The 18143-nt window shown below is 33.2% G+C and overlaps 1 protein-coding gene across 3 annotated transcripts in view; it reads left to right on the forward strand.

Annotated features, from left to right (window-relative positions):
• STK31 (serine/threonine kinase 31) overlaps nt 1–18143 on the forward strand; it is a 65777-nt gene that overhangs the window by 17330 nt on the left and 30304 nt on the right. For all 3 annotated transcript variants that reach the window (XM_015589429.1, XM_006911996.2, XM_006911997.1), the window contains exons 6-12: nt 318–476; nt 3641–3999; nt 5124–5298; nt 9282–9397; nt 10800–10959; nt 13297–13419; nt 17694–17873. In XM_015589429.1, coding sequence (XP_015444915.1) covers nt 318–476; nt 3641–3999; nt 5124–5298; nt 9282–9397; nt 10800–10959; nt 13297–13419; nt 17694–17873 — 1272 coding nt within the window. The remainder of the gene's footprint in view (nt 1–317; nt 477–3640; nt 4000–5123; nt 5299–9281; nt 9398–10799; nt 10960–13296; nt 13420–17693; nt 17874–18143) is intronic.

An 18143-nucleotide genomic window follows, 5' to 3' on the forward strand; every position in this document is an offset into this window, starting at 1 on the left:
CCAACTTGTATTTAAGAATGTTGATTGATTTTAACATTTGTGATAGGAGAGGGCTGTAAGCGTCCTAGATTTATGTTTACTTAAATATCAATTGTTACAAAAAAAGCTGAAATGAGGAATGGCACTTTTGGAAGTAATACTGTTTGGTATTAGTTAAACTATCCTTATTTTGAGGCTTTTGCTGGAGCTCTTGTAAATTTGAGGTAAAATGCCATCTTGATTTATAGATAATTAATAGAAAGCATCAAGTTGGTGGTTTCTTTGGAGATATTTAATCTAAGTTCCATGTTAGTATTTGTTTCATTTTTTCCCCCCAGTGTCTGGTAAGATACATTGACTATGGAAATACCGAAATCCTAAGTCGATCCGATATAGTTGAGATTCCTTCAGATCTTCAATTTTCTAGTGTTGCCAAAAAGTATAGACTTTGGGGACTACAGATTCCTTCTGGCCAAGAAGTTACACAGTTTGATCAGGCAAGTCACACATTTTAAATATTTTTTGTTAATGGGAGTAAAACTATGCACTTCAAACAAAATATGTATAGTTAAATTCCACTAATTTTCTTTAGTATAAATGCCTGTATAAATTAGCGAAAATATGAATTATAGAATAATTCAAAAACAGTGATAATATTATATTTGTGCTTATCTTTTGTGAGGAAAACATCTTGACTGGAATAAATGGTTTCTTTTGATGTGAAAGAGTAGAAGGAGAGTCTTATATAATGGAGAGAATGATGAATATAATTATCCTATTTTCTTTTGAGAAAGTATTAAGTAAAAGTGATCTTTAACCTAGCCCTGGCCATAAATATCACAAATTTGAAATTAGTGGAGTTGTAGATTAATCAGGTTTTATCATTTTGGTAGAGGCTCATACTGTTTGATGTAATTGGCAGTGGTATTCTGCTAATCTTGTTTCTAGTTGGTATTCATTTCCATTAAGTTTTGGTTTAGTAACCTAATTCTGGAAGATATCTAATAATATCAGAGGTAGTCTTACAGGAATTCTACCTTTATATCTACTGTGCAATAATGACGTTCTTTTGATGGGTGTTACTACTTTTGAGGGGATATCGCGTTGCAAAGTAATGAGATTTGTATTGTTTTATTTAGCAACTCAAGTGACTTATGTGAAAAATGATTTAATCAGTACTACAAGGAACAGTAAATTTTGGAAATCTTCTATTCCCTCCCCTTTTTTTAGAATCTTGTACGTTGTTCCATCTAATTTTGTCTGCACTATAGTTATTTATAAGAAACATTTTTGTAATTAGAACTCAGACTTTTGTAATTGTAGAGGAAAGCCTATATATTGTTAAAATTACGCTCTAAATTTTTAGTTTAAAATTTAAAGATTTTTAACTTTTTTCTTTAATATAAATGTTTTGACCCAGGTAGAGGCTTGTTTTGAATTTCTTGTATGCTTAGAACCCTAGAATCTTAAATTTACAGACTTGAGAATTCATCTGCTCTTACCTACTTGTTTTACAAATAAAGAAAGGGGGGTCTAGAACAAGTAAATGACATATTTAAAGTCATAAAGGTAATTAGGGCTGAGCTAGGGTTAGAACTCAAGTTTGTTGCTATTCTCATCGTAAGATTATATGAAATTTTTGTTGATTGAAACACTTGAATCAAGCCAAAAAAGTCATTTTTAAAAGTTAGTTTTGGAACTGACGGAGTAAACTTCGATTACTGAGTATATTCTGAGTGCTTTATAAATTATTAATAGGTGGTACTATTTGTATTTGCATGCTTTCATTCAATAAAAAGACTATTGATTGAAGTTGAACTAATTATAAGCAGCAAAATGAATGTTTTCTGGAAAAAAAATTATTCTCCAATGTCTCTTAGAAAGCTCATGGTTAGTCATTAATTCTTAGCTCAAGGCTCAAATGTAATTTCCTATATAAAGTATTTGCTAATACTCACCATCCATTCCCCTTCAGCTGTTTTAGTCACTCAGTGTGTAAGTCATATAGAGTTGAAATTTTTTCCTCCCCACAGATAGTAAGCTTGGTAGAGGCAAGACCGTCTTGGTAGAGACAAGTATTTTATTTATTTTTCTGTGCCTAATCTTCCTGCTCATGCCTGTTAGGTGTTAGATGTGCATCCAATTTATCTGGCATTTGAATGAATGAACGAATGAATAGTAGGGATTCAGGTGAAAAAAAAAAAAAAGAGAGATTTTAAAGGATATCCTGGGTATTGAACTACCTTCAGCACATTTTTAAACCAATCCTTTCACACCCATGCTATAGCACAGTTGAAATGGATACTCAGAATCATGGTTACAAATTGCTGAAGATAAAATGAAGGTTAAATTATATCTTAAGTTCTTTTCTTAGTTTGAAAATTTTACATAGAATCAGGGAATGAGAGCTAGATATTGGAATTTGGGTTTAAGTTCAAATGCCTTTTGCCTGTTTTTTAAATACATTTAGACAAGATTAGATAGACTAAAGTAGAAAGCAAGTAATGCTTTCTTGTTTCTGAATAAAGCTTACTAATTTGGAAAACATCTTACAAAAGTGACATCTTTTTTTAATGATTGAAAACTATGTTTTAAACCAATGGCCAGATTTATTTGAAAGGTAAATTTTATACCTTTTAAATACCTAAATATGTTTAAAAAATACACATATATGTCTTAAGCACACAAGATTTAATGGGGAATATAATACATTTCTCACTATAAAAATTAAATATTTGATATTTTAAAAATGATATATATTTATGATAAAGTATAATATTAAAATACCCATGTATCACATGCTGTCATTCTTTTTGTTAGTTAGAACTTAGGAAAACTCAGATTGTATTCCAAGTTCTTGGTTCTGTCTTTATGGTTAGAGTGTATCAAAGTGATTTTAGGAATTTCAATATTCTGGAGCTGTAAGCAAGTCCTTGTTAAAATTAAATCTTAAAATATCTTCCAATCTCAAATATGTTTTGGGTATATCTGTGCTTAGTGTACAGGATGGATAATCAACAAATAAGTTATCTACTACCTAATTACTCTTATAGCTTCTCATAGTACAAGCGTTACTTACTGCCTTATACAAAATTCTATTCAAGAGGGTTTTGAATTTAGGAATTTCTAATGTCTCATAATCTATAATTTCAATTTGTTGATTTTTAAAAAATTATTGATATTTTGTGCTTTGAGTTTCTGTTTTTTGCTCCCACTCTGTATGTAAAACCAGAGTATCTGATTCTGTTTAACAAATTTTTTTTTTCAATTTTAGCATCTTTTCTAGATACTGGAATTCATTTTTATGTGTTTTAGCTTCTCAAGATACCATTATATTTATTTGGGGCCAAAATGGTCAACACAGTCTGCTAGGTTAAAAAAAATAGGGCATTTAATTGGTACGGATTTTAAAGATTATTATGGGTGCCAATACAGGTGTTAGCTCTACTTCTGGAAAGGAAGATTTCAGGAAGTGTGTGATTGAAATATAGTCATACACATGCAGAAGTGTATTTGCATACAGCCAAAAACTAGATAATACCATTTCCGTAGAGATTTGAGAACAAAGATATATGATTCTTGGAAAAACTGGGTAGAAATAAAATAAATGAAGAAAATATGTTGGTATAGCTGGTTTATGTTCTTTTTTTTTTTCTCTTAGGGTAGAACCTTTTTGGGGAGCTTGATTTTTGAAAAGGAAATAAAAATGAGAATTAAAGCAACTTATCAAGATGGAACAGTTATTGCTCAGGCTGAGTATGGCACTGTGGATATAGGGGAAGAGGTGGCTAAGAAAGGCTTTGCAGAAAAATGCAAGCTCACTTCCAGCACTAACATCTGTGAGGAAAAAAAATCAGATCCTGGTCCGCTTGTCCTCAGGAATCTCAAAGGCCCCATTCCCTTGTGGGGGCATAGATCAAACCAGTCAGCCTTCAGCAGGCCAAAGGGGCGCTTAAGTGGGAGGCTGACTCTGGACTTGAAGAATGAAAATGATGCTGGAAATCATGTGACATTTCCAAAGTAAGAATGTAGTGGGATTTTTAGTCTTGCCTAATTTTAAATTCATGGTGGAAGCCCTTGTTATAGTAGAAGTCAAGGCTTATGTTTTGAGAGTCCTTAGCTATGTCAGTGACTTTGAGGAATAATACTGATTTTTTTTCTATTTTTCTCACACATATATTATTCTCTTCTTTAGCATGTTTTCATTAAAAGCTATTTTGAAAGAAAAATCATTCCTGAATTGTTTAAAGTTTGTATACCAACTCTTCATGACAACTCTTGAATACATTTATCAACAATAAAAATCTACTCCTAAATCTGAATTATTCAGACAGTGCTAGAATTTCAAATAAGCTTTGAAATTTTTCCTTTGGCTTAAGAATATTTTGATGAGTGTCCCTTTTATTAAAAGGAAAGGCTGTTCTCTTTTTTTTAAAAAAAAGATCGCTCACGTGTTTAATACTTGTAAAAAGTTAAGCCAAAGGAAACACTTCAAAGCTTATTTGAAATTCTAGCACTGTCTGAATAATTCAGATTTAGGGGTAGATTTTTAAAAGGAAGGGCTATTCTCCTTTTAATAAAAGGGAGGCTCTTTGTTCTTCCCGTGAAAACTTGTATTGGAATTTGATTATTACAACAGAAGTTCACTTTTTAGATAATTTTGAATTACAAACTTGAAGCAGAAGGCCAGATTTGATATACTTCCATTCATATACTTCCATATCATGATCCAAGCCATGATGCCATGTGTTAGGTGATGTAGCTGTTTATTGGCATCTTATCAGTGCTCTAGGAACTAAACTGTCAAATGGAATGGGGGATGATGGAGAGGAGGGATTGGAAGATACCGAGATAGAATGCTTTTACTGTATTTGCTGAAGTTGATATTGCTGTGAGGAAGTTGAAATATGTTTTCTTTGAGAGGTGGAGACATTGTTTTCTGAAGGATGACTTCAGTTATAAAATCTAGTCTGCATTAAAATGTTTTTTAATGTTCAACTAGGTAAAGGTTTTAGATTAGTTTCCAGAATTAACTTTAAGATACATTGCGGTATAAAAAGCCTCAGATAATTTAGTTTAGATATTTGATCTCTGTCAGCCTTGCACAGTTTGGTTTTTAAAATGAATGAATTTGTTTTTAATAGGGAAAGTTTGTCTGTTGGTGACTTTAATTTACCGTCTAATGTCAGCCTGGCAAAAATTAAGCAGGACCAGAAACTGATTGAAGAAAATGAAAAACTTAAAACAGAGAAGGAGATTCTTCTTGAAAGATGTAAGGCATTGGAATCCAAAGTAGAACAGACAGCCCAGGAACTGCAGGTATAATATGTTCAATGGCTTAAGGTAAAGAATGACCAACTGAGAAATTGTATATTCATCTACTCTTACTTAATTTTCTGTCACTTTTCCTTTTCTTCCCTTCCACTCCCAACTGTCATTCTCTCCTTCTTACTTTGTTTATAGATAAAATTTTTTCTTATACTCCAAACAAATCATCTTTGGATTTCATTGGATGTTTAAAAGATTAATAATTTATCATTTACATTACCTCTTTTGTTTTCAAAATTTTTACCTATGGAAAATTTCAAACATTCCAGAGGGAGAGAAAATTGAGTAATTAATCCTTATATACCCATCACCCAGTTTTCACAAGTATTAAACACATGAGCGATCTTTTTTTTTTTAAATCTAAATCTCCTAAGTTATTTAAAAAAAAATCTCATTCATAATATTTTACTGGGATAATATTTTACTGGGGATCCTTTCATAAACTACATAAATATCTAACCACTGTACTGTATACTCGAAACTAATAATGAAATAAAATAAAAGGCTTAAAAACTATTTTACTGCATATGTTTTAGAATGTATCTCATAGAAAAGGACTTCAAAAAAGATATAACTAATATACTTAAAAATTAATAATAATTCCTTAATATCATTTAATATCTAGTCAGTGTTCACATTTCTCAAATTGTTCCATGAATGTCCTTTCATTGTTGGTTTCTTCCAATCAGGATTTTATTTAAGCCCAAACATTGCTTAATGGTTGATAAAAGTTGTTTAATTTGCATCCTTGTGTTGCTTAACATGCTCCTTTATCTTCATGTGTGCATTTCCTTTTATGGTGGGTAAGTTTCAAGGTTTGCTTAGATTCAGGGCAGTTTTCTTCACCCCTCACCCCAAGAATACCATTTGGTTTTCAAATGTGTAGTTTTTTCCTGACACCAAATGCATTATTCCTACACTAATTCTCCGATACCAACTAGATGTCGTACAATTCGTTTTTGACACTAAATACCAGGAGTTAACTCAGATGCCACAGGTTAAGGACTCAGTCCCACAAGACTTGCCCCACTTCAGACACCAGCCACAAATCCGTCCCCAGGCTTCCCACACTTCTGCCTGGCGGACTATAAATTTGACTGTTCCTAAGACACCCCCTCACCAACACCCCATTTCCCTAGTTCAGTAATTAGCTGAAACAACTCACAGAACTTAGGAAAGTGGTATACTTATAAGTACAGTTTTATTATTAGAGATATAACTCAACAGCCAAATAAAAGGAAGAGATGCACAAGGGAAGTTATGGTGGAGGTGGAGGTGGTCTCTTTCTTGCCATTCTCCTAGCACATGGATTTGTTCACCAGTCTGGAAGTTCCTCCAAACCTCATCTTTCTGAGTTTTTTTTTTTTTTTTTTAAATCAAGGTTTCATTACATAGCCCTGATTGATTAAATCATTGACCAGTGGTAATTGAACTCAGTCTCTAGCCCTTAAATTCATATGTGACATTCTCCAGGGAGGTCTGCCTCATAAATCAATAAATCTCGTGTCCTATCCACTATGACCAATTCTTTAGCCACGGACATCATACTAAAGGTATTTCAAAGATATAGCCTCTTAGAAAATAGTCTATTTTCTCTTGAGGTATAATTGGCAAAGAGATTAAACTTGTCGCCTGCCTCTGTTCTTTTCTCTGGGGGTGTTCCCATGTCCCCTTCCTTGAAAAGAATAAATGGATTACAGGTCATCTGCTTTATTGACTGAAGATACAGAATGTTTCCTTCAACCCCACAAAGGTCCTTGGTGCCTCTTTCCAGCCTTTCCTCTTTTCCTCCCACCCAAGGCAACCACTGTTCTGATTTATGTCATTATAGTTTAGTTTTCCTGGCCTTATACTTTATATAAATGGAGTCCCTTGATACATATTCTATTGTGTCTGGCTTCACTCACTTAGCATAATGTCTCTAAGATTTATCTATGTTTGTTCATTTTGTTGCCCAGTAATATTCTATTGTGTCAGTAGACTGCAGTATACCCCTTCTCCTGTTGATGGACATTTAGGTTGTTTTTGGCCATTATGAATAAAGCCACTGTGGCTATTCTTGTACATGTCTTTTAGTGGACAAATGATTCATGTATCCTGCATTATAGAGATTCCTTCCTCAGCCATGTTCAGTCTGTTGATAAGTGCATCAAAAATATTGTTCATTTCTGCTATAGTGTTTTCAATCTCTAGGATTTCTTTTTGTTTCTATCTGAGAATGTCCATCTCTTTGCTTACATTACATATGTTCTTGCAGGCTGTATACTTTATTCATTAGAGCCCTTAGCATAGTAATCATATCATGTTTTAAATTCCTGATCTGATAATTCCAAGATCCCTGCCATATCTGAGTCTGATTCTGATGCTTGCATTGTCTTTCAGCTGTGTTTTTTGTCTTTAATATGTCTTGTAATTTTTTCTTGATAGCTGGGCACAGTGTACTGAGTAAAAAGAACTGCTGTAATAATTAGGCTTTCAGTAGCGTGATGGTAAGGTATGAGGGGAGGAGAAATGTTTATACCCTGTGTCTCTGGACTGTGAACTTCACACATGCTTCTCATTCCCCCTGAACTCCTGTAGGTAGGACAGGATGGCTAGAGTGGGCTGGAGTTGGGTATTTCCCCTCCCCTGGGTTGGTTAGGCTCTGATAAAACCCCAGCAGGTTAGGCTCTATTTAAGTAGTTTTCTCTGAGGGCAAATCTTGTGAAGAACAGAATGCTCTGGCATATTTCAGAATGGTTCCTTTTCTTCTCCTCTTGCTGGAAGCTTGAGGGGATTTTTCTCCGATACTTACTGTGAGAACCTGGTAGAGATCCAGGAGATAAAACTCACAGATAGGTGGGGACATCCTGATCAGTGAGTTCCCTGGAGTTTTTAACTCTCAGAGTTGTTCACAATTTTAGTTGAGATTTCCCTACTCCAGACTGGCACCCTTTGAGGTTGCTGTTGTAGTAAATTGTGATTTGCTTTTATTTGCCTGTGCGTCTCTTCAGTTTTGGAAGCAGTGGTTTGCCCTGTGACCTCATCTCCCTTATGGACGTGGGAAGAGTTGATTTTTCAGTTTGCTTGGCTTTTTACTTGTTGTTAGGGTGGAGTGGCAACTTCCAGGTTTCTTACATGCTGGACTGGAAACCAGAAATCCTCAATGTTTCAAAGAGCTAATTTTTGGCTCTGTTGATTTTTTTCTTTATTGTCTCTTCTACTTTATTAATTTCTTTTTTGATTTCCTTCTCTCTGCTTAATTTTGTTCTTCTATCTGCTTTAGATGAAAATTCATATCATTGTTTTTAATCCTGTGTTCTTTTATAATATTTAAAGATATTTCCTGCCACTTTATCCATTCATCCCATGATGGACAATCTTTCTTTAACTGAAGGATTGGAGAGAATATGAGGACTGGAGAGCATCTTGTTGTTTAGATATCAAATAAAAGTTCTATGTTTAACAGCAATATGTGGTTTGTAGTATGATTGGAATAAAATTATCAGGTCTTTACCCATATTACTGCTCTGTACATTATTTTGCACAGTCACGGTAGACATATCTTTGCGATACCACTTAGAATCAGGGAATTTAATCTAGCGTGAGTCAAGGAAATGTTATTTTTGTTTCTTTTGTAATGCAGAATGATATAAGACTGTATCAGAAAACAAATTGTCATTAATAATCATTTGGTTTCTATGAGAATCTTTTTATCTTTTAAAAATCTAGGTATTGAGATATAAGTATGTGAAATTTTGTTTATTTGGCTTCTTATTAGGATGAAGTATGAGTCTGTAATCTGTATGAAGGCAGAAGAGTAGAATAGATTATCTTTTTCAGATCTTCACTAGTAGAGAAATCATTGTTTGTTATCCTGTGGCCTAATATTTTTTAACCTTGAAAACTTTAATTATTCTTAAAAATCATTTAAATAACAGTATAAATTGTTTTCTATTTGGGTCTCATTAGGATGTGCTTGTTCTTTGTTTCAGCAAGAGAAAGCAACTACCATGGATTTGACTAAACATTTAGAAAGCACTCTGAAGACTCGTGTAGGTACCAGAATGAAAAATTTGGCAGCTAAGGTAGAACTGTTGAAAGAAATTAGGTGGGTAAAAGCACATTTTTGAGAAGGATAATTCAAAATGATTGCTGATTAGTTGGTACTTTGTTTAAAATTATATGCCCACCATTTTTGCTTTGAAACTTAATCTTTGTGTTTTTATTACTTTAGAGAGATAAATTAAAAATAGTTACCACTGGGACAGATTTTGTAGTGTTTTTGTCAGTGTTCTGATGTTACTATGAGTTGTTACATCGTCCTAAAGTCATCTATGAGCGTGAAATTAAAAAATCACAACTTTTAAGTGGCAGTTTGATGAGAAAGTACTAAATTGTTTTGCCTGATTTTATGGGCCTAAACTAGTTTCAGTAATCTAAATTACTTAGTTATATTCTTAAGAAAGAAAAGAGTGGTCTTCATAGAGTCAGAAGAAAAGTGGTCCTTGTGGAGTCAGAAAAGAAATTGGTTAGCAAGTCTTGTGCAGAGTTTCAGCATTTCTCAGATTCTGTATATGAATTTATTTGGGTATTTTATTTTAATAAAGAATTGCTTTATGATTGGTTAGGGATAATTTATCACCCTTTGCTGGAATGTGGAAAAAATAGTTCTGCAAACAACCTGGTTCCCTTTTTATGCTACACATAGAACTTAAACCAGTAATCTACTTGCTCATGTGCTCTGAAACACTAAGAAACTGTTGTCCTGAATGAATACTGCATGTTGGTTTTTTGTCTAGTGGAAATGTATATTCTGCAGTATAAATCCGTCAGATGGCATTTGGTTTATAAGTGTCTAAATAGTTTATTTTGATCCCTGTAGAGCCTTATCAACTTTTAATGCACTACCAAAAATTAAGTGGCTACACTGACAAAGCTGTGAGACAGGCTTTGGACCAAAACAATCCAATATATTTTAATCTATAATTGAGGAAATACTAGAATGGAGGCAGTCTAGTTAGAAGCTAGAAAAAAGAATTCAGATGTGCCCTGTTCGTTACACTAGTTGGCCTGCCTCTCTGATTGCCTTTGTTTTAAAATCTATTTTTTAAACTCCACAAATGGTAGTCTGCTAATTAAAGTATAAGGATTATATGCCTGTAGTTTTTGTAAACAATATTAGCTAAGTCTAAAAATTTTTTAAAAGCATTTACAAATGTAATTATGGACCAGAATCGAAGGTCCACTTGATATCATTTAAATTCTGCAGACTTTTGAAGTTGTCCTTTTATATAAAGGTTCAAAAAAAATACATTTTTTTCATATATATTTTTTAATTAAAAATTTGTATTAACCGTTTCTCATGGTTTTATATAAAGTTTTAGAAAATATCTCTTTATAACTAGTGTTATTATTAGTAACTTTATACCATTACTATTTTAGTGTAACTTTTTCTCATACCAAACTTGCAAATTTTTTGATATTTTCCTTTTCGCAATTTTTTTTAATAGACGTGTCAACATCAGCGTTCGTTTTGGAAATGACCTTTCGGATGCTATACAAGTGTTGGATGAAGAGCGCTTTACTATCCCAGCTTCTTTGAATGAATTAGAGATAATTTGGACAGAATACAATCTGGCTCAGGAGAAGATTAAAACTTGTCAAAATGTGGTGGGTCTAGAATTTTTCTCTATTATGGTTTTTATCTGTTGAATATAAGGAGATACTATTTTTTCAAGAAAGCAAAAAAATGTAATGATATTGCATGAAATCTAACTTTTATAGTATCTTCATATTCATAATTTGATTCCTTTTATTGCCTTGTAGAAAAGGTATGATCGATAAATAGTGATTGTGGATAAAGGGTTAACAAAATCTTTTTCCCTGTTGCGTGAGAATCTGACCTTTGGTTAATTCCCTCTCTGTTCCTGTGGTAATTTGGTAAAAATGATATTTCAGTCATGTTACTAGGCAACATGGTTTAGGTAAATAAAACTGGATTGGTACATTGTATATGGACTGGGAAGAACTATAAACTGTAAATACTTGGTGGAACTCTTGCAACTGGACATATCCGCTGAGGGACCCTGGAAGCTATACCTATAAGAGATTTTGGCTTTTGTGGGGCATGAGACTTGTAAGCCAGGGTGGCTCCCACACCTGTGAATGTGGAACTTATCTTCTGGTCTGAGCAGTGTGTTTTATGCTACAGCCTTCATATTAAATGCAGTGTAAGCCACCCATTGTTGAGAGAGTTATTTGTGGGTAGGGGAATATGAAGAATGGAATATTTCATATGAATTCTTTATTAGTGTAGGTCCAAGTATATTTCTTCTTGCAGTTTTCTCTCTTATATTGAGCTGAGCAGAACTCCTTGTTTTTCATGCAAAGATATTTGGCACAGCAATCATAGCTTTCCATAGGACCTATGAGCTCTGTACTTGTCTTTGGAGTTGTCCCATTTTCTGCCTTCGAGGATTATACTCTGAAAGTCTTATTCACTTTTCATACCTAGGTTGTCCAGTTGGCAACCTAACTGGCACTGAATGAGAAAAGTGAACAAGGGTAACTAGGCTTTTGGAAATGTCAGGAATGTTTAATTGGGAGAAAGATTACATTTAGGTTATTTTACATCTTAGACCCTAACTGGTCACTTCTGATTGTGAAAGGAAAAAATGACAGAAGTAATAAATTTTGAATTTCTGTGAAACACAGGCAGTGTTATGGTGCTTTATAAACTTATACTAAATTTTAAAATGGGTATTTTTGCTCTTATAAATGAGGAAACTGAAGCCCACAGGATTTAAGGAACTTTCTCAAGATTACATAGTTCTAAATGTTAATACGGAATTCGAACCCAGATATGGTTGACTACAAAGTGTATTCTCTTTTAAACCGTACTGCCAACATTAAAATATTTCATAATGATTTTATGTAATAAGATGGAAAAGAACTGCTTTTTTCTTTTTGTTTTGTTTTTGTGAGTTGAGTATGGGAAAAGTGATTCAGGACAGAGAAGGAGAGGGCTTAACGTAGCTCTAGGAGTTGATACTCTAGTAAACAAAAAACTGTTTTAAAGTTAAGTATTTTCCTGCTACAGCTGATGTTTCAGGACTGCTTTTAGGCTTCATTGCTCTGAAGTTCACTTGAAAAAACTGAAGAGTAGATTATTGGATAAATATACAATCATAATTGCCACTCGGAGTTGCCATTTTTTCCCTTATTGTAGTTAGGTCTTAATATTGTTATTTTTGTTTTACGTAGTTTGCTATGTATACTTTTGGTGAAAGAGATTTTTTCCTTTTGTCTTTACCGTTATAAAATGGTCTGGTTGAGCTTTACCAAACAAGAATATTTTAAAATTCAAGCTTTTAACTATATGTGCCAGACAGTTGTAGGTAGTGGAGATACACATTTGTTTAAGACATGATTCTAGTTTTCTTGGGTATGGGATGGATTTATAAATAGTGTCAGTACAGTTTCATAAGTACTAAAAGAGAGGTAATGCAGAGGGTTCTTGGATATATCATATATCTATTTCCAAACGTAGCCTCTTGGACAAATTGGAGGTATTATCCTGTTAGAGATTAACTGAATCTTGAAGGATAAGTTGATGAAGGAATTAAGGTTGGGATGGGAGTTGGAAGGAGGCAGTGTGTAGTTAATAATAGGAACTTATATAATTTTCATAAGAAAAACAAAAATTTCATTATTGCAGAAATAATGGGAAAAAATAAAGATTAGCAGAGCAGGATCGTTAAACGTCTTATTTCTGATTAAGGGAAAGAAAGCTCTTTGTCAATTTGGTGATCTAAGGAGAGGGGTATTTTAATTGCCACTTTGGAGAATGTTAAATTTTTCTGTTTTTAAGAGATATTGTGTTTTAATTGCCACTATGTTTGGAGAATGTTAAATTTTTCTGTTTTTAAGAGATAATTTTTATATAGGTCAGTGTGTAAAAAAACACTTGATGTATTAATGATGGTTCTTTTTTTTTTTTTCCTTCAGAATGAAGGGAATATTTTGATTGCCAAAAGAAATGAAGTGCAACAGAAGCTGTGCATGGCAGTAGAAGTTTTTATTGTGGAAGTAGATGAGTTACCTCTTAATAAACGCTTGAAAACATTGCAGGTTGGAATTTAAAGATAGTAAATATACATTGTACATTAAATATACATGTTTATCATTTGGGAGGTGAAATTAGCATTTACCTTGACACTTCAGATGGTGGCTGCAAAAGTTTTTCTTCCTTGGTGAAACCTTATTTCTTTTTAATGGAATTAAAATTTTATATTAATATACTTAATATGTGTATATATATATGTATATATATTCTGCAAACAAGGTAAAATAGACACATCAGGCTTGCTAGAGCAGCATTCATTGGGAAAACTCATGGAGATAGGAGCAGCAGTAGGCGTGTGAGTTCCTGTTTTCCATTAGATTCTAGCAGAAAATCCGGTAAGCAACATGTCAGAGTTAGGGAGAGGGAACCTGATCCTTGAGTTACAGAGCTTTTAAGATCCATGATCAGGGGCTAGAGTACTACAGCTATATGATGATGTGGAACCTTGTCTTCAGCCCTATTCTGCCATCTCAGCAGTGGCTTTAATTTTGAGTGAATGAGCACGATGGTGTTACCATTTCACCTATTAATGTAATATTTCTCTTTATTCAGATCTTTTAAAAAATTTCCTTTAATGATTAAAATTTTTCTCTCAAGGTCCTCATGCATCTTGATTTAACTCCAAGATATTTATACTTGTGGTTGCTTTTGTCTTACTCTTATTCTCTACTTTCTAGTTTGTTTTTGATGGTGTGTAGGAATACTATTGATTTTTAAATATTGATGTCTCTCTGGCAACTCTGCTGAACTCATTTAGTTCATGTTTGTCTATTGATATTTTTCGAACTTTCTGTGTGGTCGTATCATTTGAAAACAGTGGTTCTCTTGTACTTCTACCTTTTATATATCTGAATTTTTACTGCGTTGGTAGGTAACTTTAGTAGCAAGTAGTAACTGTATTAACTGGTATCCTTGTTTTGGACTGCAGGGAATGAGCTTGCTAGAGAGTTGAAGAAAAGGATATTCAGGGACATCTGGGCACTGTCTCTTTTTGTCTGCCTGGATGAAGATGTCATGTTGATGATACTATGTATGGTTCAGGAACCAGTGGAGCCCTGGTTTGAAACATTTTCTTAAATGAAATTGCATTAATAGTATCAGTCTTCTAGAATGGTGAAATAAACCTTGCCTATAAAAAAGGCAATGGTGTAGTTAGAATTTACCTGTCTACAGTGTAACTTCTATTTTACCCTGTAAAGGTTTACTTCTTATTAATTGTTAGTAAACATAGATTAAGGATCTGCAACAAGATCATTTTGAAAGCTCTTTTTAAAGTTTAACCTTAAAAGACTTTTTGTCATACCTGGTTTGTTTTCCTTTCTGCTTTTCCCCTTGGTCACGAGAATGTCCTTAAACTTTCTTTTGCTGAGAAATAGTTTGATTTTTATTTATATTCTTCAAGTAAGTAAGAAATACAACTTTTTTAAATTTCATGATTCTGATTTCTTCAGCATTTATTGAAACTTTTGTGGCCTAGAGTACATGGTTGATTTTTTTATGATCGTTTCTTATAAATTCAAAAAGAAAATATATTCTAGGTTTTCTTGGTGTGCAGTTTCTGATATATAGCTATTGTTTTAAGCTTTAATCTCCTGTATCTTTGCTTGGTTTTTGGTCTGATCAGTTTATCAGTTTTGAGGTATTTCTGTTATATATTCTAGTTAATATATTTTGTTATATATTTTAGTTTTTTAAATTATTTAGAATATTTCAGTGCTGTATTGTTGGATGTTAATGAATTTGTGATTGTTACATATTTTAACATGTGTTTTAACTACTATCTGATCTTATTTTTCTTTAAGGTGTTTTGGGATAAAATTTTATTTTGTTTATTTTAAAAATTCCTATTCCATCCGTCTTTTTGGTTAATATTTGCTTTGTATATTCCCCCCCCCTCTTTATTTTAAATGTCTCTCTTAGACAACACACTAATGGGACATTTTAAAAAGAATCCAACCTATAAATCTGTCTTTTCATGGGTAACTTAATTGATTTATATATTTATAGTTACTGTTTTATTAGAACTTATTTTCTATGATTATATTGTGTTTCTGTTTATCATGGTTTCTTTTATTCTTTTTCTACCATTCAACTCTTTATTTCTTAGAACATTTTTACTTGTCTTTTGTGTGTCTTCTGTATCTCCCTCCCACAAACCAACCAACCAAGCACAATTGTTGTCTAGGATCTTAGTCATAGATTTTTATGGATATTGTATACAGTAACTCAGATAACAAGGTTTAGAGTTTTCTCATTCTATTTCATAAGTTGTTGGATGTCTTGTGGTTTTCTCTGCGCTTTAGAGTATTTTGTCTAAGAGTGTTTTCAAAGAGGTTTTCATGTAGTTTACTTTGTGAGATATTAAGTCTCAGGATATCTTATTTAAACAATTTAAACAACTGTGTACATTTAAGCACTTCAAACAGTCGTTTAGTTGGCCATAAAATATTAGGTCCAAGGGCCGTTTTTCCTCTAGACCTTTGACAATAATCCATTGTCTTCTTGGTTCCATAGTTGTTAATATCAGCCTCATTTTTGTTCTTCTGTGATCTTCTTTTCCACCCTGGAAGTTTAACATTTTCTTTTGACTTTGCTTCTTAATTGCACTAAAATATGTTTATTTTAATCTGAGTTAATTTAGTCTGAGGTTTTATATCTTTAACTCTAGGCAATATTTGATAATTTTTTTTTAAGATACTGTCCCTCTTAACCCCCACTCACCCCATTTACTTTTTCTCTTATTCTGTGACTTCTTTAGATGGATATTTAAACTCTCTTCTACATATTTTAATTGTCCATCCATTTTTTTTTTCTATTTTTGATCCCTTTTTTTGTCTTTTTCAGGGGATCCTTGACTTAACCATCTAGCTTGCTTGCTAATTGCTTCTGTAGCTGATCTCTTCTGCCATTTAGGCCAATCCACTGTGTTCTTTATTTTTAAAGAGTATTTCTTTCATACCATATAATTTTAGTTGTTTATTATTTATAACTATTTGGTTTTTCTTTGTTTCCAATATTCTTTCATTTCGTTGAGAATATTTATTATACTTATTTTGAGTTATTACTGTTATCTGGGTCACTGATTTTGCTTCCTTTTTATATGGTACCTTATTTTGTTACATTTTTTTCAGAATGTTTATACTTGTTACACCTTGCAGCCTTCCTTGTACCTCCCCTCAAGATTTCACATTCCCTTGGGGGAACTATAAGCTCTCTTAGTTCTGTGCTATCGTGTAGGTATGGGGTAGTGTGGTAGAGGGGCCAAGGGAAGGGTGAAAGCTTGGATAATAACCCAGGGACTTCACGTAGATTTAGGGAATAGGATGGGGTTATTTCTCAGAACTTCTAGGGTTGCAGTCTGGCTCTTCTTCCTGTTGGCCTCTCTTCTAGATGATGTTACTTCTCAGTGGTTCTCCCAGTTACTCTGCCTCATCCACTGCTCTTTTCTATGGGCTGCCACCCTTGGGTATAAATGCTACCAGGTGTTCAGGGAAAAAGAAAAAAAAAAGAATGCTTAAGGGTACTTGTTATCAATTTTTGCATCATTAGATTCCTATACTGTGCTTGTGTAAATTCATTGCATCTTGCTTGTGCTACTGCTTTCCTGTCCAATGTGAGGGGAGAGAAGGGCATATGAAGAAAGTTCTCTTTTCCCACAAGTGGTACAGGCCTTCTCCCACTTGTAGTGACTGTTCATTTAGTGCTAGGCATCAGCTATCCTTTGTCTTCACAAGGATATCTCAGAGTTTTGTGATAAAAATTTCTGGGATCTCTTAAGTTTTCTTCTTGTCTCCGTGATCTTTCTAGAGTTTGATTCCCGGAGTGAGACAGTAGGCTGTCTTGTTTCTTTCAGTCTTTTAAAAAATGCTTTTAAGTACACATATATGTTTAGTGTCTTTACTTAATTGGGATTATTTGTATATTTAGTATGTAGTTAATTTTATTTAGCGTTAGGTCTTAGAAATTTCCATGTCATGATAAAACAGTGATTCTGATTTAAAGTCAGAGAAAAGAGGGTAATTTCTACTTAACTAAAAACCTAAGAACATAAAGCTTTCTTTTTGTAACCTAGTCACACAATAAACTTTTACTATTAGAGTCCAAATAAATCAGCCTCTAGGTGGTTTTATGCTTTCATGTCTGTCTAATTATTCTAAGTGTTATTTATAAAATTCTCAAGGATAGGGATTCAGCATACTACTTTTCTGTCTCAGATTCTAATATGCTTGAATCCTAATGTGAAATTAATAAACTTCAATAAACAAATATACCTCTGCAGGATTTGTCAGCCTCTTTAGAAGCAGTATATGGACAGGCCAATGAAGGGACAAACTCTGAAGAAATACTTAAGAAGTTTTATGACTGGAAGTGCGATAAAAGGGAGGAGTTCACCAATGTTAGAAGTGAAACAGAGGTTTCTCTACAGCGTCTCGTGGCATGGTTCCAGAGCACCTTAAAGGTAATAAGAGCTCTTGGTTGGTGTTGTCCTTGCATAAACCAGGGAATTAAAATTTTTTTTTTCTAAATATGATTTCCTTTTTTTGAGGGTGGGCATGAAGGAGGGGAGAAAAAGGGGGAGAGAGAGAGAGAATGAGAATGAATATGAATGAGAATGTGTGTGCTGGGATGGAAAAGTGAGGAATTTCGATATTTATAGTCTCTGTTTAGGACATATGAAAACAACTTCAATCTTTAGATGTAAGATAGTATTACTGAATTTTATTTCAAG

This window comes from Pteropus alecto, unplaced genomic scaffold, assembly GCF_000325575.1.
Source record: "Pteropus alecto unplaced genomic scaffold, ASM32557v1 scaffold21, whole genome shotgun sequence".
Classification (NCBI taxonomy): Eukaryota; Metazoa; Chordata; class Mammalia; order Chiroptera; family Pteropodidae; genus Pteropus; species Pteropus alecto.